Source organism: Myotis nattereri (assembly GCF_964212035.1).
Source record: "Myotis nattereri genome assembly, chromosome: 21".
Lineage (NCBI taxonomy): Eukaryota > Metazoa > Chordata > Mammalia > Chiroptera > Vespertilionidae > Myotis > Myotis nattereri.
The window spans coordinates 1,182,694-1,203,826 of record NC_138097.1 but is presented as its reverse complement, the minus strand read 5'-3'; the positions used below and the strand labels follow the sequence as shown (position 1 = coordinate 1,203,826).

Below are 21,133 nucleotides of genomic sequence, written 5' to 3'. Positions count from 1 at the left end.
CACAGTACACACACCCAAGGGCCCAGCCGGCGTGGCTCCATGGCTGAGCATCGATCCATGAACCAGGAGGTCCCGGGTTCGATTCCCGGTCAAGGGCACAGGCCCGGGTGGCGGGCTCGATCCCCAGGGTGGGGCGGGCAGGAGGCAGCCGATCCGTGACTCTCTCTCATCGTGGATGGTTCTCTCTCTCTCCCTCTCCCTTCCTCTCTGACATCAATAAAAGCATTTTTTTTTAAACGAAAGAAAACCACAGACACGGCAGAGCTGCCACGGGAGGGACAGACGTGCCCCCGACCACGCAGCTGGGCATCGGGCACCAGCGGGGAGCGGCCGAGAGCCGGGCGATGGGAGAGCTGGCCTGGACGGAGGACTTCCCGAGGGAGGCAGGGCCAGCAGGGTTCTGGGGGTAACGCCGCCCTCACAGCCAGCGCGGAGCCACGCCGCCACCTGGCGGCCAGGCCGGGAACTGCCACAAACATTGCAGGGTCCAGGGAAAAAAAAGATTGAATTCTCAAAACTCCTAAAAGGATGGGGGGATGGGGGGACGGGGGGGGGGGGGGGGCGCCAAGCACTGAGGCCAAACCTCAAGCGGGTGTGGGAGGCACGGTTATCTTTAAAATGCCTCTGAGCTCGCCCCGGCTGGTGTGGCTCAGTGGATAGAGCGTCGGCCTGCAGACCTAAGGGTCCTGGGTTCGATTCCAGTCAAGGGCACAGGCCCGGTTGCAGGCTCAAACCCCAGTGTGGGGCGTGCAGGAGGCAGCCGATCAGTTGCCAGGAGCCGGTCCATCCTTGCTGTTTCAAGGGACCTGGCGTATATGGCATACTGTTCTTAATATGTTTGCTCCCCTTCTTGGCACTATGTGTTTTAACCAAGGTCACCTCTCTGAGAAAGGTTGTTTCCCCAGGTAGGGATTTTCCCCTGAAGTTAGGGAGGGAATAAAACCCCTTAACTAAGTGCCAGGCGGGTAATTAATCACTTTAACTACGAACAATCATGCCTAAGCTACATAATCTTTACTCCCTGGAATGGAGATAAGAAACGCCCTAACCTTTGGAATAGAGATTGATAGGATTGAATCAACTGGTATAAATACAGATGTAACAAGACAACAGGATACAACCTAGACACAGAACCTAGACACAGAACCTACACAGAACCTAGAGACAGAAGAACTTCGCTGGAGAGAACATGGCAAAAGATCCTGGGCAGAAACTGGCCACAGAACCTGGAGACAGAACCTAGTGAGAGAACCTGGCTGAAGAACCTAGAGACAGAACCTGACCACAGAACCTGGATAGAACATGGCAAGAGAACCTGACTAGAACCTGGTGACTGAACCTGGCTGGAGAACCTAGCGAGGGAACAAGGCTACAGAACCTGGCTGGAGAACCTGGAGAACCTGGCTGGAGAACCTAGCGAGAGAACATGGACACAGAACCTGGCTGGAGATCCTAACTAGGACTTCGCTGGAGATCTTGACCAGAACTTGGCTAGAGATCCTGGCTAGGCTGCTGATCAACTGAACGCTGTCTCCGTGTCATTCCTTCTTCGCCGACTCCGTCCACACCTTTGGGGACCCCTGGACCTGCTGGGGTTGGACCCCAGCAATCAGTGATCCTCTCTCATCATGGATGTTTCTCTCTCTCCCTCTTCCTTCTTCTCTGACGTCAATAAAAATATATTTAAATAAAAATAAATAAAATGCCTCTGAGCTCTCCCCAGCTGGTATGGCTCGGTGGATAAAGTGTCGGCCTGTGGACCAAAGGGTCCTGGGTTCGATTCCGGTCAAGGGCACAGACCTCGGCTGCAGGCTCCTCCCCGGCCTGGGCCCTGGTCGGGGTGCGTGCAGGAGGCAGCCCATCGGTGTGTCTCTCTCACATCGATGTTTCTGTCTCTCCCTCTCCCTAAGAATCAATGAAAAAATATCCTCGGGGGAGGGTTTAACATCTATACTAATAAAAGGGTAATATGCTAATTAGACCAAACGTCTTCCAGACGACCTTCCAGACAAAGCCATGGTAGCAAAAGCCGAGGCAGAGGCAGTTAGGGGTGACCAGGCCAGCAAGGGGGAGCATTTAGTGGCAATCAGGCCAGCAGGGGAGGGCGGTAAGGGGGCGATCAGGCCGGCAGGGGAGGGCGGTAAGGGGGCGATCAGGCCGGCAGGGGAGGGCGGTAAGGGGGCGATCAGGCCGGCAGGGGAGGGCGGTAAGGGGGCGATCAGGCCGGCAGGGGAGGGCGGTTAGGGGCGATCAGGCTGGCAGGGGAGGGCGGTTAGGGGCGATCAGGCCGGCAGCGGAGGGCGGTAAGGGGGCAGTCAGGCCGGCAGGGGAGGGCGGTTAGGGGCGATCAGGCTGGCAGGGGAGGGCGGTTAGGGGCGATCAGGCCGGCAGGGGAGGGCGGTAAGGGGGCGGTCAGGCCGGCAGGGGAGGGCGGTTAGGGGCGGTCAGGCCGGCAGGGGAGGGCGGTAAGGGGGCAGTCAGGCCGGCAGGGGAGGGCGGTTAGAAACGAGCAGGTGAGCGGTTAGGAGCCAGCGGTCCCGGATTGCGAGAGGGATGTCCGACTGCCAGTTTGGGCCCGATCCCGCAGGATGTTCGACTCCTGGATTTGACAGCGTGCAGGTGACAGGGCGCAGGCCGGGCTGAGGGACCCGCCCCCCCCCCCGCCCTCGTGCACGAATTTTGTGTACTGGGCCTCTAGTAAATAAATAAACCAGGGACCACAAGACTGTGCCTCCCACCTGCACGTATGATCACACATGTGGGCAGCCATCGGATTTGGTCACCGGATCAGCATGACATGGGACGAGCCCAGGACAGACAGCAGGACACAGGCTGTTCACATCCACAGGCTGACCACCCCCGCCCCCCGGGACCCCACACATCTCACCGCTCATCGGCAGCACAGAAAAATCGCAAGTCCTGAGGACACAGTACCTCCCACTTTTTAAAAGATATAGATATATATTTTGATTTCAGAGAGAGGAAGGGAGGGGGGTGGAGAGAGAGAAACATCCATGATGAGAGAAAATCACGGACCGGCTGCCTCCTGCACGCCCCACACTGGGGATCGAGCCCACATCCCGGGCCTGTGCCCTGACCGGGAATCGAACCCAGGACCTCCTGGTTCATGGATCGATGCTCAATCACTGAGCCACGCCGGCCGGGCCGAGCAAAGACTCTTGCAGCCCAAGCAGCTGGAGCTGGGGGGGCGGGGGAGCTGGATGGGGGAGCCCCCGACGCAGCGTGTCCCTCACGGGTCCAGCGAGCGCGCGACATGCAGGGAGCCCGGTGCCCGACCCGCCGGGCGAGGCTGCTTACCCGGAACGCCGCTTCCCTCCGCGGGCGGGCACGGCCCCGGCCATCCGCACCTGTCCGGCGGCCGCCATGGGCGCCACGGGCAGCGGCACCGATCCCGGCAGGTCTGAGGCCATTTCTGGAATTCGGCAAAGAGGAGAGAAGGTTCTGTCAGTCCCGGGAAAGCAAGGGGGTGGCCCGAGGGCCCCGGGAGCACCCCCCGGGGACGAGAGCCCTAGGACCCAGGTCGGTGCACAGTTGGGGCCGGGGAGGAGCTGCAGGCGGGCTCCAGGGCGTGTCTGGCCATCTCGCTCAGTCCCGATCGGCGGGACCCCAGCAGCAAGCTCACCTAGTGGTCAGAGCGTCTGCCCCCTGGTGGTCAGTGCACGTCATAGCGAGCGGTTGAGTGGCCTTAGCGTATCATTAGCATATTACACTTTGATTGGCTGAATGGCCGACCAGACACTTAGCATATTAGGCTTTTATTATATAGGATTTCTTATAAGACACTTTTTTTAGTCCTCACCCAAGGATATTTTTTTGGTTGATTTCTGGAGAGAATGGAAGGGAGGGGACAAGGGGAGAGAGAGGGAAACATCCGCGATGAGAGGGAATCACGGACCGGCTGCCTCCTGCACGCCCCGCACTGGGGATGGAGCCCGCTCCCCAGGCCTGTGTCCTGAGCGGGAATCGAACCCTGACCTCCTGGTTCCTAGGTCGACGCTCAGCCCCTGAGCCACGCCGGCCGGGCTCATGGACGTATATTAAAGCCACTACCTCACACCTGCCTCTGCGTTCAGGAGAGCTCAGGCGGGAAGAGACCCCCCTCCCAGGGCCCTGCCTGGAAATTAGAGCTGGCCGTAGCCTGTTCTCCCAGCGAGGGAAGCCCATGACCCTCCCCCTGCCCCCTCCCCCTGCCCCCAGCAGCTGAGGGCTGACCACACGTGAAAGGAGACGGACATGAACGCATTCTGCTGACCAGATGGCCCCATGTCAACACCCTACCCACCCCCCCAGACAGGAACCGAATTCCCAGGGGAACCAGAGAGCTCCTGCTGGGCGGAGCAAGGTCACAGGGAGATAAGGTCACCGGGGAGGGGCAAGGTCATGGGGGGATGGTCATGGGGAGGGGCAAGGTCCCAGCGCCCCCTCGGTCTCACGGGGAGGTCTCCCCACGGCCCGTTCTCCCTGCAGCCTCTGCCCTCAGACCTCTGTCCTGTACCCCCCGCAGGGAGCTGACATCGTCACAGGGGTCACTTCCTGTGAAGGCAAACACTCCCTTCCCTGCCCCCCCGCTCTACGGGTGTGGCTCCCCCACTCCCAGCCCCCCAACCCCATCTCCAGCGTCCTCTCCTGGTTTCTCCCCGCGCCCCGCCCCCGCCCCTGCCCGCCTCACAAGCCCCCGGGCCAGCTCCCTCCGCACCAGACCCGAGGCCCCTCCCGACCTCCTCGGCTCCATCCTTTCTCGGTGCCGCTGCTCTCCCTCAGGCCCTGGGCACCAGCCCCGTTTCCTCGCCGATTCCCACGCCCAGGCCCCCCCTCCCCCCCTCAGGCCTGCTGTCGCCTCCGAAAGGGTCACCCTTCCTCCGGCTTCCGCTGCCGGCTGTGCTCAGGGCCTCCGTGGTCTAACGTCCACTCTTTCCCTCCCACGCATTGTCCCCACGGAAGCCAGACCTGACCCTCCAGCCCTTGCTGGTCTCCTCTGCGGCTACTCTTCACTCTCAGCACCAACAGGGGCAGGGAAGTCCCTGCCATGATCCCCCAGCTCTTGTGTAGTCAGGCTACACCGCCTGGGACTCACCACAGTCCCTCCCGCCCCAGGGCCTTTGCACGTGCTATGTCCTGGGGCAACAAAGCTCCCTTCCCTCTCTTCACCAAATAAACTTCCTAGCGGTGTTTTCAAAATCCTATATAATAAAAGGGTAATATGCAAATAGACCGAATGGCAGAACAACCAAACAACCAATCAAAGCGTAATATGCTAATGATATGCTAAGGCTGCTCAAGCGCTTGCTATGACGTGCACTGACCACCAGGGGGCAGACAGTCGACCAGTTGCTATGACGTGCACTGACCACCAGGGGGCAGACAGTAAACTGGTCGACTAGTCGCTATAATGTGCACTGACCACCAGGGGGCAGACAGTTGAATGGTCGACTAGTCGCTATGACGTGCACTGACCACCAGGGGGCAGATGCTCCAACCAGTATGGACATGCCCTGGAGCCCTCCCATGGTCCCTCCCGGGCCCGATCATGCACTAGTAGGGTCCCTCAGCCTGGCCTGTGCCCTCTTGCAATCCGGGACCCCTTGGGGGATGTCGGAGAGCCGGTTTCAGCCCGATCCCGCAGGCCACTCCCCTTGGGAGGACGCCAGACGCAGGGCTCATGGCTGGCGAGCAATGCTGTGACAGCACGAGCCTCTCCCGACCGGGACTGATTGGGCGCGAGCCCGCGGCAGGCACAGTGGGGCCGGGATGAGCGGGAGGGGCAGGTAGGAGCTGCAGGCGGCATTGGACTGCGGGTTTCGGCCCGATCCCTGCAGGCTGCCCCGAGGGACCCCACCCGTGCACGAATTCGTGCACCAGGCCTCTAGTCCTATATAATAAAAGGCCGGACCATAAGCGTAACAACTGGAATGACCGCTTAACCAGTCGCTATGAGGCGGGGGGGCCGGCGAGGGGAACCGGCTGGCTGGTGGCGGCGGCCAGGGACTGGCGGGCGGGCGGAAAATGGCCCTGATTGCAGGCTAGGCCCAGGACCCTAATCGCGCATGACTTCGTGCACTGAGCCTCTAGTTCAGGGGTGGGCAACCCCTGGCACTTGCTGGCATGCGAAACCCTCTCTTATCATCTTCCATTTACAATTTTTTCCTTAATACCAACTTTTTTATTTTTCAGATAAATTCGGTGCAGGTGCATCTTAGATAAATAAATAATTTTACATAACATGTAGACGTTAAAAAATAAATGTGTTTTTCATCATCATGGACTGTGTTTTTGTCGCTTGAATGAATTTTATTATTTCTTCAAGGTTCTTCTCATACATACACCTTAAGAGACAGCAAGTAGGCGTGACATGTTCTCAAAAAATTAGCGTGGGCATGCAGGAGAGTGCTGAGTCAGAGATTTTGCTGGTTTAGGCACGCACTCACACAAAGGTTGCCCACCCCTGCTCTATTATATGTATGTATGTGTATATATGTGTGTGTGTATGATGTATATGTATATGTATATGTATATGTATATGTATATGTAAATGTATATGTATATATAAAATTTGGCCCTAGCTGGTTTGGTTCAGTGGATAGAGCATCGGCCTGCGGACTGAAGGGTCCCGGGTTCGATTCCCAGTCAAGGACACATGCCCAGATATGGGCTCCATCCCCAGTAGGGGGCGTGCAGGAGGCAGCCAATCAATGATTCTCTCTCACCACTGATGTTTCAATCTCTCCCTCTCCCTTCCTCTCTGAAATCAGTAAAAATATTTTTTTAAATATATTTTATTGATTTTTTACAGAGAGGAAGGGAGAGGGAGAGAGAGTTAGAAACATCAATCAGCTGCCTCCTGCACACCCCCCACTGGGGACGTGCCTGCAACCCAGGCACATGCCCTTGACCAGAATCGAACCCGGGACCCTCCAGTCTCCACTGAGCCAAACCGGTTAGGGCAGTAAAAATATTTTAAAAAGAAATATGTATATATCTATATATATTTTTGAAAGGATTAAAAATGACGGTCGAGCAAGTGGGTGCTGCACGAACAGACATGCTCCCAGGAACAAACCGGTATTACAACTAAAATACAGAAAAGCTTCCTGAAAAATCAACAAAAAACTCGCAGGAGAGACGAGCCCTGATGCCCGAGGGCCGGAAGTGGAGACCCCACAGAGACCGATTTATTTTGTATAATTGTAAAAAAATAAAAATACAATAAAATGAATTTAAAAAGAAAAGAATCATAAAATTAAAAATATTATATATTTTTTTAACCTTATTGATGTCAGAGAGGAAGGGAGAGAGAGAGAGAAGCATCCATGATGAGAGAGAATCACGGACCGGCCGCCTCCTGCACGCCCCCCACTGGGGATGGAGCCCGCCACCGGGCCTGTGCCCTTGCCCGGGAATCGAACCCGGGACCTCCCGGCTCCTAGGTCGCCGCTCAACCACTGAGCCACGCCGGCCGGGCCCCAGCAGTCTTTTAGATTCAGCTCAACCCTCACTGACCCAAAGCAGCCAGTCCCCGGCCACGCCCGCCCCCACCCGGGCCAGGCCACCGGCTGCCCATGCGCCTCCTACCTGCACCTGCACGGCTGCTGCACGGAATGAATGGAGGTCCCCGGGGAGAGGGCAGGGCCTCCGGGAGGGTGAGGGATGGCGTCAGCCCCGCAGAGACGCCTGTGTCACCGCACAGGATGCCAACCAGCCTGGTCACCTGACCCTCCCACGCGGAAACTGCTCAGGGCCGAGAAATGCCAGAGGAGGAGGAGGAGGAGGAGGAGGAAAATCACGGCTGGATGGTGCCTCTCAGATCCGCCCTGCTCGGGGCTGGCCCCAGGGCGGCAGGGGAGTGGAGGCCGGGGCGGCTGGACGGGCCTCCCTGCATTTACTCCCTTTATTCCGAGGGCTGGCCTCGTCGCTGTCTCTGCTGCAGGTACGAAATGGAGCTACGCCCGGCCGGTGTGGCTCAGTGGTGAGCGTCGGCCTAGGAACCAGGAGGTCATGGGTTCGATTCCCGCTCAGGGCACAGGCCCGGGTGGCGGGCTCCATCCCCAGTGGGAGGTGTGCAGGAGACAGCCGGTCCGTGATTCTCTCTCATCACTGATGTTTCTCTCTCTCCCTCTCCCTGCCTCTCTCTCCACAAATCCATTTTTAAAATATTTTTTAAACAAGAGAAATGGGGCTCATCAGGGCATTCCTTTCTCCCCCAGAGGTTGCTCTAAAAAAAAAAAAAAAATGGGGCTCTAGCTCTAGCCGGTGCGGCTCAGTGGATAAGACCATCGGCCTGCGGACTGAAGGGTCCCGGGTTCGATTCCCGGTCAAGGGCACAGGCCCGGGTTGCGGACTCGATCCCCCGTGCGGGGGCCGTGCAGGAGGCAGCCGGTCCGTGATTCTCTCCCATCTCCCATCATGGATGTTCCTAACCTCTCTCTCCCCTTTCCTCTCTGAAATAAAATATATATCTATAATAATACAAGTGTAATATGCTAATTAGACCGGACGTCCTTCCAGAAGACCTTCCGGACGCAGCCAAGGCCTACTCTTGCACGAATTTTGTGCAACAGGCCTCTAGTATATACATATTTAAAAGCTTTAAAAAATAAATAAGAGAGACATTCATTTTCTCTTTGGGGAAACATAAAGCCACGATTGACATGCACACTTTCCCAATGCAATAACCTGGCCCCGTGGTCGGCAAACGGCGGCTCGCGAGCCACGGGCGGCTCTCGGGCCCCTGGAGTGTGGCTCTTCCTAAGCCTTAGGAGGACCCTCATGAATGAATCACAATGTACCTGCCTACAGTGTCTAAGTTTAAAACATTCGGCTCTCCAGAGAAATTTCCATCGTCGGACTGTTGATATTTGGGTCTGATGACGAATGAGTCTGCCGACCACCGAGGTCCTAGAGTATCTTCACGACGATTCGCACGAACAGGGGAGAAAACCAGGCAGGTTGTCGGGGTTGGGGGCGGGGAGGGGAGCGAGGGGGGCAGGCTCACCCCCACGGACACTCCCTGCGGCGAGTCCTCTCCCAGGGACCCACGCCAGGGCCCTACCTTTCCGGAGACTCACCCGCCGCCTTCCTTCTCCGAGACCCGCACCTTCTGCGGGGGCCCCGTTACCCCGTTATCCGAGCAGGAAGAATATGGGGGGTTGGGGGGGGCACCGCTGGGCGGAAACCAGCCCCATTGGTATTCTGCTCAGAAGATGCCATCTCGGCTCCGTTTACCTTCACCGCAGGCCGGGCCGGGATTCGGCTGAGGGGACAGCCGGCCGCGCATACTGATCAGTGTATCTGCAGCAGAGATCCCAGGCGTTAACTGCTTAGGCTCCGGAAAACGGGGGGCGGGGGGGGACGGGGGACCTGGATTTCGGGGGCAGCCACTACGTCTGCTGGAGATATCGAGACCATCAGAGAGGCATTTCCGAGGACAGATCAGACTGGATTCCTCCTGGTGGGCACGAGGGGGGAGGGGGATCCACCCCTTCTAGAAGGAAGGGGGGGCACGGAGCCCCCAGGGCGCGGGCACATCCCCCATGGGCGGCGGATCCAGGATTCTCTCTCATCGTGGATGTTTCTCTCCCTCTCTCCCTCTCCCTTCCTCTCTGACATCAATAAAAAGATGTTTATTTATACTAATAAAAGGGAATATGCTAATTAGACCGGGAGACCTTCCGGACGATCTTCTGGACAAAGCCACGGTGGTGGGGCTGAGGCAGAGGCAGTTGGGGGCGATCAGGCTGGCAAGGGGGGGGGGCAGTTGGGGGCGATCAGGCCGGCGGGAGGGGGCAGTTGGGGGCGATCAGGCCGGCGGGAGGGGGCAGTTGGGGGCGATCAGGATGGCGGGAGGGGGCAGTTGGGGGCGATCAGGCTGGCAAGGGGGGGGACAGTTGGGGGCGATCGGGCCAGCGGAGATGGGCAGTTGGTGGAGAGCAGGCTGGCCGGGGGGGGGAGGGGGGGAGTTGGGGGTGAGCAGGCCGGCAGGGGGTGGGGGGCAGTTGGGGGCAACCAGGCCGGTAGAGTGATTAGGGGCGATCAGGCAGGCAGGCAGGTGAGCGGTTAGGAGCCAGCGGTCCCAGACTGCGAGAGGGATGTCCGACTGCCGGTTAAGGATCGGGCCTAAACCAGCAGTCAGACATCCCCAAAGGGGTCCCAGATCGGAGAGGGTGCAGGCTGGGCTGAGGGACCCCCACCCTCCATGCACAAATGTTCGTGCACCGGGCCTCTAGTATATATATATATATATATACACCTTTTCCTTTATATACGAGAGGCCCAATGCACAACAATTCCTGCAAGAATAAGCCTTCCTTACCCCGGCTGCCGGCACCGGCTTCCCTCCCCCGGGCGCCCGCAGGCACCCGGGATCCCGGCCGGCTTCCCTCGGCCCCGGCTTTGTCAGGAAGGACGTCCGGAAGGTCGTTCGGCTGTCTGGTCTAATTACCATATTACCCTTCTATTATTCTAGGCATCGTTTTTGGCCTCCCTGAACCTGCGCCCGATGACCCTATGATCGCACCGACACCTATAAGATTTCAACACAAACAAGGCCCCACGACCTTCCCGCGCGAGTCTCGGGGTTCACGTTCCCACGTACACACCCCCGCAGAGGAGGGAGGGCGGTGACCCCCAAACATCCACGTATCGCTGCCCAGTGCAGGCCGCGCGTGTCCTGTGGGTAACCCACGGCCACGGGGTTAAAGCTACGCGCTGTCCACGCAAAACCGATTACGAAGACGTCTCCAGCCCAGCCAGCGTGGCTCCGTGGCTGAGCGGTGACCGAGGACCCAGGAGGTCGGGGTTCGATTCCCGCTCAGGGCACAGGCCGGGTGGCGGGCTCCATCCCCAGCGTGGGGGGCATGGAGGAGGCAGCCGATCCCTGATTCTCTCTCATCACGGATGTTTCTGTCTCTCCCTCCCTCTATGAAATCAATAAAAAGAAAATATTAAAAATAAAAAGAAGTCTCAAGCCCTGGCCAGGTGGCTCGGGCAGTTGGATCAATAACTTTCTAGTATTTCTTTGCTGAAATCTCGCCTTCTCCATCTCTTATTCTGTCTTGTTGAGGAGTCACCAACGAGCCCCCATCTATCTCAGGAGGAAGTACAGGCCCCCAGAAACCCCTACGCCAGCCGAGAAGGCGTGAGGCAACCCATCACGTGAGCATCTTTTCTCTTTTATCCAGGAGCCTCTGTCTTTTTCCAAATCTCCCGTTCTAAAGAGGACTTATTTGTTTAATGTTTTTATTGATGTCAGAGAGGAAGGGAGAGGGAGAGAGAGAGACACATCCATGATGAGAGAGAATCGTGGATCGGCCGCCTCCTGCACGCCCCCCACTGGGGATCGAGCCCACCACCCGGGCCTGTGCCCTGAGCGGGAATCGAACCCTGACCTCCTGGTTCCTAGGTCGACGCTCAGCCACGGAGCCCCGCCGGCCGGGCCTAAAGAGAATTCAAATCCGTCGAGCCTGGTGCGCAGACGCGGGAACCTGCATACAGAACAGGACCCGCAGATCATCCCCTGGAAATGCTACGGAAACGGCAACCGTCGTCGAAGATGGTGGGAAAGAACCGTCCGGGACGCATAAGGGTTTCAGATAAAACACAGCCGTGGCGGGAGGGGCCGTCCCCACGGAAACAGGAATGCCTGCTCCACACGCGTGGAGAGAGGACACACTCAGGGTGAGAACTGGGAAGAGGGCGGGGGGGTCTCGGCTCTGCCGCTCACCCAAGCCTCGACTTACTCATCTGTGAAATGGGTCTACGGAGCCCAATATCAGGGCGGTTCCCTGAGCTCGTGGGGCCCGGAGCCCTGAGCCAGGTGAGTGAGTATGGGGTGGGCACAGCTGGCTCCGAGGCTCAGCTGCCTCTGCGGACCCGGGGGTGGGTGGCCCGGGGGCCAGCGCCAGCGCTGTCGCCTGGGAACCTGTCAGAAATGCCATCCCTCTGCTGACAGAGCCTCTGGGAGGGGCAGGGCCCTCCCTGGTGATTATTATCTTTTTAATACATTTGTATTGACCTCAGAAAGGAAGGAAGAGGGAGAGAAGCATCCATGATGAGAGAGCATCACGGATCGGCCGCCTCCTGCACGCCCCCCACTGGGGATCGAGCCCACAACCCGGGCCTGTGCCCCGACCGGGAATCGAACCCGGGTCCCCCGTTTTGTAGGTCGATGCTCAACGCAGGCCTCCTTCCCGGCGATTCTGAAGCAGGTGAGGCAGGAGGGGCTGAACCACCTGTGCGGGCGCCCCCTGGTGGTGACGCGGCCGCACAGCCCACGGTCGGTCCCACCGGGGTGACCCAGGGCAGCGGCCACACCGGGAAGGCCCCCAGCACGGAGGGAGGGAGGACCGTGGTGACGGAGGGCTGACAGGCGACACACATCTGCTGCATGAAGGATGGAGACGAATGAATGAACCTGAGGCCTGAGAGCCCTGGCCGGTGTGGCTCAGTGGACAGAGCGCCGGCCTGCGGACCGAAGGGTCCCGGGTTCGATTCCCGCTCAGGGCACAGGCCCGGGTGGCGGGCTCCATCCCGAGTGGGGGGCGTGGAGGAGGCGGCCGGTCCCTGATTCTCTCTCATCATGGATGTTTCTCTCTCTCTCCCTCTCCCCCTCCCTTCCTCTCTGAGGTCGGTCTATACTAATAAAAGCCTGTGTGGTCATGAGGCCCTCAGGCTGATGAGCAGTCGCCAGGAGGCTGCGTGTGCAGTGGACGCCCGCGGGGGGGCCGGGGCTGGACGCTGCGTGCGGGGCGCGGAGGCGGGACCCCAGGCTCCGGCCGGCCTCTTTGGGGCAGTCGACTTCGGGGCTCCAGCACTGTGACAGGGCACAGGCCAGGCTGGGGGAACCCCCCCCCCAGTGCACGAATTCTGTGCACCGGGCCTCTAGTAAGAATATACATTTTTTAAAATATATTTTATTGATTTTTTACCGAGAGGAAGGGAGAAGGATAGAGAGTTAGAAACATCGACGAGAGAGAAACATCGATCAGCTGCCTCCTGCACACCCCCCACTGGGGATGTGCCCGCAACCAAGGTACATGCCCTTGGCCGGAATCGAACCCGGGACCCTTCAGTCCGCAGGACGACGCTCTATCCACTGAGCCAAACCGGTCAGGGCAAGAATATATTTTTTTTAAAAAAAAAAGAGAGAGAGAGAGGAGGAGGCCGCGGCACCGAGCTGTGGTCGGCAGGGACCCGCGAGGTCTGCTCCGAGGACGGGAGGGTCCGGGAGGGAGACTGGACGCTGGGCCCTGGGACCCGGGAGGACAGGGGGGCAGTGGGGCGAGCGGTCACACTCGGGGGCAGAGCCGGCCGCAGGGGGACGGGCAGTGAGTCCAACCAGGACAGGAGGAAGCAGAGGGGGAGGGGGCACCCCAGGGCCCTGGAGGGGAGGGGGCAGCAGGGGTGGTCACGCTCACCCCGGGGACCTGGGGGACGGTCCACAGGAGAGCTGTCTACGTCCTGCCCCGATTCTGTCGGCCTGGAATCCCTTCGGCATAAAGGCACCCAGGACGGCCCGGCCTCACACCCCGTGTGTCCGAGGGCAGGTGGGGCTCTGCGTCACCACCCCCCGGCCGCCTCCCCTCAGGTCCCCCCCAAACCGGGACCCCAGCAGCCTTAACGCCCAGGGACGGAATCGGGGGCCAGGCCACCGTGCCGCTCGCCTACCACGTGCGGTCTACCAGCTGGGGAGCTGGCATCCCCCCTAAACACACAGAGCTCAGGCATCCCTCTCCAAGTCCCCGTCCCTGCCTGGTGCCCCCATCCCTGCCTGGTGCCCCCGTCCCTGCCTGGTCCCCCCGTCCCTGCCTGATCCCCCCATCCCCGCCTGGTCCCCCCCATCCCTGCCTGGTCCCCCCCATCCCTGACTGATCCCCCCGCCCCTACCTGGTCCCCCCATCCCCGCCTGGTCCCCCCCGTCCCCGCCTGGTCCCCCCCCATCCCCGCCTGGTCCCCCCCGTCCCTGCCTGGTCCCCCCGTCCCTGCCTGATCCCCCCATCCCCGCCTGGTCCCCCCCGTCCCTGCCTGGTCCCCCCGTCCCTGCCTGATCCCCCCCGTCCCCGCCTGGTCCCCCCCATCCCCGCCTGGTCCCCCCCATCCCCTGATCCCCCCGCCCCTGCCTGGTCCCCCCGTCCCCGCCTGGTCCCCCGCGTCCCCGCCTGGTCCCCCCCGTCCCCGCCTGGTCCCCCCCATCCCTGCCTGGTCCCCCCGTCCCTGCCTGGTCCCCCCCCATCCCTGCCTGGTCCCCCCCGTCCCCGCCTGGTCCCCCCCGTCCCTGCCTGGTCCCCCCGTCCCTGCCCGGCCGGCCACACTCAGCAGCCGGAACTGTTTCCGAACCCGCCTCCCGTCCCCCCCCTCCCCCGCGGGGGACGCCCCAGTGGCCGCCCTGAGGCCGGAACAAAGCCCCTTTCTTCCCTCCGCTCACTGGGAGGCCACCCGGCCACGGGACTCCTCAGCCCCCGCCAAGGCCTCCACACGGCCCCCGCCCCTGGGCGCACTCCACCGGCTCCATCAATGACGTGTCTAATCAGGTGGCTGAGCCCTTAAAACAAGTAACATCTCCCCAGCCGGTGTGGCTCAGTGGATAGCGCGTCGGCCTGCAGACCGAAGGGTCCCGGGTTTGATTCTGGTCAAGGGCATGGACCTCAGTGGCAGGCTCCTCCCCGGCCCGGGCCCTGGTTGGGGGTGGGTGCAGGAGGAGACCCATCGAGGTGTCTCTCTCACATCGATGTTTCTCTCTGTCTCCCTCTCTCTTCCGCTCTCTCTAAAAATCAATGGGAAAATATCCTCGGGGGAGGATTAACAAAAATAATAAGAATTAAATGAAAAAAGAAAAAAAAACCACAAAAGAATGAAATGTCTGGCCTGGGCCAATGAATGGAGGGGGGGGGGCCTTTCTCAGCCACGGGGGATGGAGGGGGAGGGGGAGGCCAGGGGTGTGACTTGCAGGGCTGGGGGACGGGGGTGTGGCTTGCAGGGCTGGGGGACGGGGGTGTGGCTTGCAGGGCTGGGGGACAGGGGGTGTGGCTTGCAGGGCTGGGGGACGGGGGTGTGGCTTGCAGGGCTGGGGGACAGGGGGTGTGGCTTGCAGGGCTGGGGGACGGGGGTGTGGCTTGCAGGGCTGGGGGACGGGGGTGTGGCTTGCAGGGCTGGGGGACAGGGGGTGTGGTTTGCAGGGCTGGGGGACGGGGGGTGTGGCTTGCAGGGCTGGGGGACGGGGGTGTGGCTTGCAGGGCTGGGGGACACGGGGGTGTGGTTTGCAGGGCTGGGGGATAGGGGGTGTGGCTTGCAGGGCTGGGGGACAGAGGGTGTGACTTGCAGGGCTGGGGTACACGGGGGTGTGGTTTGCAGGGCTGGGGGACGGGGGGTGTGGCTTGCAGGGCTGGGGGACGGGGGTGTGGCTTGCAGGGCTGGGGGACACGGGGGTGTGGCTTGCAGGGCTGGGGGACAGGGGGTGTGGCTTGCAGGGCTGGGGGACGGGGGTGTGGCTTGCAGGGCTGGGGGACAGGGGGTGTGGCTTGCAGGGCTGGGGGACGGGGGTGTGGCTTGCAGGGCTGGGGGACAGGGGGTGTGGCTTGCAGGGCTGGGGGACGGGGGTGTGACTTGCAGGGCTGGGGGACAGGGGGTGTGGCTTGCAGGGCTGGGGGACGGGGGTGTGGCTTGCAGGGCTGGGGGACAGGGGTGTGGCTTGCAGGGCTGGGGGATGGGGGTGTGGCTTGCAGGGCTGGGGGACGGGGGTGTGGCTTGCAGGGCTGGGGGACAGGGGTGTGGCTTGCAGGGCTGGGGGACGGGGGTGTGGCTTGCAGGGCTGGGGGACAGGGGGTGTGACTTGCAGGGCTGGGGGACAGGGGGTGTGACTTGCAGGGCTGGGGGACAGGGTGTGTGGCTTGCAGGGCTGGGGGATGGGGGTGTGGCTTGCAGGGCTGGGGGACGGGGGTGTGGCTTGCAGGGCTGGGGGACAGGGGGTGTGACTTGCAGGGCTGGGGGACAGGGGGTGTGGCTTGCAGGGCTGGGGGATGGGGGTTTGACTTGCAGGGCTGGGGGACAGGGGGTGTGGCTTGCAGGGCTGGGGGATGGGGGTGTGGCTTGCAGGGCTGGGGGACGGGGGGTGGCTGGCAGGGCTGGGGGACGGGGGGTGGCTGGCAGGGCTGGGGGACGGGGGGTGGCTTGCAGGGCTGGGGGACAGGGGGTGTGGCTTGCAGGGCTGGGGGACGGGGGGTGGCTGGCAGGGCTGGGGGACGGGGGGTGTGGCTTGCAGGGCTGGGGGACGGGGGAGTGGCTTGCAGGGCTGGGGGACGGGGGAGTGGCTTGCAGGGCTGGGGGACGGGGGTGTGGCTTGCAGGGCTGGGGGACACGGGGGTGTGGTTTGCAGGGCTGGGGGATAGGGGGTGTGGCTTGCAGGGCTGGGGGACAGAGGGTGTGACTTGCAGGGCTGGGGTACACGGGGGTGTGGTTTGCAGGGCTGGGGGACGGGGGGTGTGGCTTGCAGGGCTGGGGGACGGGGGTGTGGCTTGCAGGGCTGGGGGACACGGGGGTGTGGCTTGCAGGGCTGGGGGACAGGGGGTGTGGCTTGCAGGGCTGGGGGACGGGGGTGTGGCTTGCAGGGCTGGGGGACGGGGGGTGGCTGGCAGGGCTGGGGGACGGGGGGTGTGGCTTGCAGGGCTGGGGGACGGGGGTGTGGCTTGCAGGGCTGGGGGACGGGGGTGTGGCTTGCAGGGCTGGGGGACAGGGGGTGTGACTTGCAGGGCTGGGGGACAGGGGGTGTGGCTTGCAGGGCTGGGGGATGGGGGTTTGACTTGCAGGGCTGGGGGACAGGGGGTGTGGCTTGCAGGGCTGGGGGATGGGGGTGTGGCTTGCAGGGCTGGGGGACGGGGGGTGGCTGGCAGGGCTGGGGGACGGGGGGTGGCTGGCAGGGCTGGGGGACGGGGGGTGGCTTGCAGGGCTGGGGGACAGGGGGTGTGGCTTGCAGGGCTGGGGGACGGGGGGTGGCTGGCAGGGCTGGGGGACGGGGGGTGTGGCTTGCAGGGCTGGGGGACGGGGGAGTGGCTTGCAGGGCTGGGGGACGGGGGTGTGGCTTGCAGGGCTGGGGGACGGGGGGTGCCCAGATGCCCGTGTGCCCGGCGGACGGTGGACAGAAATGGAGTCGCTGGTGTGTGAGGCTCACGGACCTGCACCAGCCCTCTCTCTGCCCGGCAGAAGGAAAGTGGGGGGCCAGCCCGGCCGGCGGGGCTCAGCGGCTGAGCCCCGACCTAGGAACCAGGAGGTCAGGGTTCGATTCCCAGTCAGGGCACAGGCCCGGGCTGCGGGCTCCATCCCCAGTGGGGGGCGTGCAGGAGGCGGCCGGTCCATGATTCTCTCTCCTCATGGATGTTTCTCTCTCTCTCTCTCTCTCTCCCTTCCTCTCTGAAATCAGTAAAAATATAGTTAAAAGAAAGTGGGGGGCAGTTGCCTGCCTAACGTTGTCCCTGCATTAGCGACGGGCTGGACACCCCTGAGACCAGCTATTCACCCCAGCGCCTTCTCTCCCCGGCACTGAGCGGGGGGCCCCTTTGTCGGGCAGCCGGGCACAGGGGGTGCTCGGGGAAGGCTGGCTGGACCCCAATAGAAGTTCTTTTATTTGTTGTGTTTTGTTGGGTTTTTTTTTTTGGTGAATCCTCACCTGAGGGTATTTCCCCATTGATTTTTAGGGAGAGTGCAAGGGAGAGGGAGAGAGAGAGAGAAACATCGATGTGAGAGAGACACATCCATTGGCTGCCCCCTCAATGCGCCCCGACCAGGGCCCGGCAACCTGCAACCGAGGTAGCTGCCCTTGACCGGGAATCGAACCCGGGACACTTCGGTCCGCAGGCCGGTGCTCTACCCACTGACCCACACCAGCCAGGCCTTAAGTTTTCTTCTTTGTGCAAAATATTCCCTAAAAGAGAGTGAGGTGAGCCGGGCGGACGTGTGGGCCCCTTTTACTCCTCGGGGGACGGGGACGTGCAACCCGCCAAGCACAGCGGACGGGGACAAAGGACCCAGGCGACCGCGGGCAAACCCAGCTGCCGACGGGGCCGGCAACGCCCACACGGCCCTAAAAATAAGAACAAAAAAAAAAACCCTCGCCCTTCTGTTGGTTCGCATTTGAATTCCCCTCGCGGGTGTTCACGGCGACCCGGAAAGCCTGTCTTTTTGTTTGTAAAGCTGCCAAGTGGCTTTCGTAGGCCGATGGGGGTCGCGGGGTCACCCCTCCGTTCTCTGCCGGCCCCCCACCCATTCCCGGAGAGGGGGTGACCCCTCGTGACTCTCCGCCCCGCTCGGCCGTGAGCAGTGCCAGGCAGGGGCTGTGTGGCGACTGCTCCCCACTGCTTCCCCTGAACCCAGCTCAGCACCCGGCCCGTAGTAGCTGCTCAATAAAACCCTTCGGGGGGGCGGGGGGGATCAGCCCTTTTCTTTCAGGCGTCGTTCCTTGCCTTTGGCAGAAGCCACAGGGCTCCCCAAGGGGGTCCCGCTGGGTCCCCTCCGGCACTGTGTCCACATCCAACCAATTCAAGCCTCCAGGATTTTATCTTATTTTTTTTACACTAGTGGCCCAGTGCACGAAATCTGTGCACATTAAAAGGGGATTAACTAGAGGAAGTATTTTAATGTTGCTATCTGCCCTTTCTCTGTAATAGAAGTGTCAGAGACGAAAGGAAATTAGTAAAATGTGTATGAAGATCTCCCTCCTGTCAGAGTCTGGGGCACACCGCAGGACCCAGAGTCAAGTCCCCGCCTACCCGCGTGCGCCTCGAAATCGCACAAGACCCAGACCCGGCCGGCCTGGTGGGGAGTGCAGCCTCAGGTCCCCCAGCGCACCTCAGCTCCCTTGGCCCGGCGCTGGGGTGGTGGGCATGGCCTGAGGTCCCCTATCAAGCCTCAGGTCCCTGCTGATTGCTCGTTCAGGCTCGTTAGGGGAAATCCGCCTCCGCTGTGGGTGCTGCCATCTTTGCGATGGTGTGACGGTCAATTTGCATATTCCCTCTTTATTAGATGGGAATTTTTTAAAAATTGATTTCAGAGAAGAAGGAAGAGAGAGAGACAGAAACATCCATGATGAGAGAGAATCATGGGTCGGCCGCCTCCTGCACGCCCCCCACTGGGGATCGAGCCCGCAACCCAGGCCTGTGCCCTGACGGGGAATCGAACCTGGACCTCCTGGTTCCTAGGTGGACCACTGGGCCACACCAGCCGGGCAAACCGCCAGCATTTTCTAGAAATCAGAAATGCTGACAGTCCACCCCACAAAGAGGTGAAATAAATAACACAGACACGGTACCCAAGATGCCGGGGGAGGAGGGGGCTCCGCGCTCTAGACCGGAGCACAGAGGGGCCGGGGGCAATCGGCCGCTGCACAGTATCGGGGACCCATGCACCTGCAAGGAGGGGGTGTCAGAGGCCACAGGCAACGCGACCCCCACCCAGGACCCCGTGGCAACAGCTGGGGGCCAAACCGTACTTTTCCAGGAGCCCCGTCACCCCTCGGGGCAACTGGCGGGATCCTGAGCTAAAACCCACACAGGGGACCGGACGGGGCAGGTCGGGGGTGCCAACCCGGCTCCTGTCGCCTGAACAAGACGAGGGTGTGAGGACTCCCACCGCACCTGCCACCGCCTAGGCCAGCGACGGCGAACCTGTCAAGCTCGGCGTGTCCGCATTTGGAAAAACCCTAAGTTAACTCTGGTGCCGTGTCACCTACAGAAATGTTTGGATCTTTGCCACCAGAGTCAAACAAAGACTTCTATTTCTGATATTTATCTTATATGTTTAAATGCCATTTAACAAAGAAAAATCAACCCAAAAAATGAGTTCGCGTGTCACCTCTGACACACGCGTCGTAGGTTTGCCATCCCTGGCCTAGACCCAGAGTGCAGGGGAGCCCGCTGGTGCCCGCCGTCTGTCCGCTGGGACCAGGGGCCAGCGGGTGGGGTGGGTGGGGTGGGGTGGAGAGGCGACAGGCCGTGACCTTTGCACCCCGTGCACAGAAGGACCCCCGAAGTACGTGTGCGTGCCTCCCGGTCCATCCGGCTGTGTTTGCCAAGCTCTTATTCTTTGCAAGGAAACCACCTCAGGGCAGAGCGGGTGGGGGAGGAAGGTTGGGGGGAGGGGGGAGGAGGGAGGGGTGCACAGGAGCAGCTGGAGGGGAGCTGGTGGCAAGCCCAGCATGGAGCGCGGTCCAATCTGAATCCTCTCTCGGGCTCCAACCCGGAGCCGCAGCCCTTGAGACTCGACCTTTGCTAGAGATGCAGGCCCGGCCGGCGTGGCTCAGCGGTTGAGCATCGACCTGTGAACCAGGAGGTCACGGGTTCGATTCCCGGTCAGGGCACAGGCCCAGGTTGTAGGCTCCATCCCCAGTGTGGGGCGTGCAGGAGGCAGCCGATCCATGATTCTCTCTCCTCATGGATGTTTCTCTCTCTCTCTTTCTCCCTCTCCCTTCCTCTCTGAAATCAGTAAAAATATACTAAAAAAAAAAAGTTGTTAGAGATTCGCATGGGGCAGGGACACCATGCCCCACAGACCTGAGTGTTTAGTACCAGAGACTGGTCAGAAAGAGAGAGGATGGACGAGGGACGGGGACGCCTCCAGGAATTTCGCCAAAGAAGCTGTCATCAAACTCAAGATCTCTGGTACCTCGGCCAACGGAGGAATGACAGGGACATCCCTATCGATCGGGCCAGGCGTTTTCCAATAAAGACAATCCTTCCAATAGCGGAGAAGTGGAAACAGCCCAAGTGCCCGTCAGCAGACGAATGGATCAAAAGCCGTGGTCCATCTACACCGTGGAATACTACGCAGCCATGAAAAAGGAGGATCTCTCACCCGTGGAGACGGCATGGAGGGACCTGGAGAGCATCGTGCTAAGTGACATAAGCCAGTCAGAGAAAGACACGTGTCCCATGAGCTCACTCCTGTGTGGAATCTAAGGAACAAGATAAACTGATGAACAAAATAGATCCAGAGACAGGGAAGCATGGAACAGAGGGCGGAACCTCGGAGGGAAGGCGGGGGTGGGAGGTGATCAACCAAAGACCTTGTGTGCATGTATGCACGGGCCATGGACGTAGACAATAGGGGGGTGAAGGCCTGGGGTGGGGGATGGGGA

The 21,133-nt window shown here is 61.0% G+C and overlaps 1 protein-coding gene across 3 annotated transcripts in view; it reads right to left on the bottom strand.

Moving 5' to 3' along the window:
• Nucleotides 1-21,133, bottom strand: part of ARNT2 (aryl hydrocarbon receptor nuclear translocator 2) — an 86,446-nt gene that overhangs the window by 60,766 nt on the left and 4,547 nt on the right. For all 3 annotated transcript variants that reach the window (XM_081114920.1, XM_081114921.1, XM_081114922.1), the window contains exon 2: nt 3,319-3,433. In XM_081114920.1, coding sequence (XP_080971046.1) covers nt 3,319-3,433 — 115 coding nt within the window. The remainder of the gene's footprint in view (nt 1-3,318; nt 3,434-21,133) is intronic.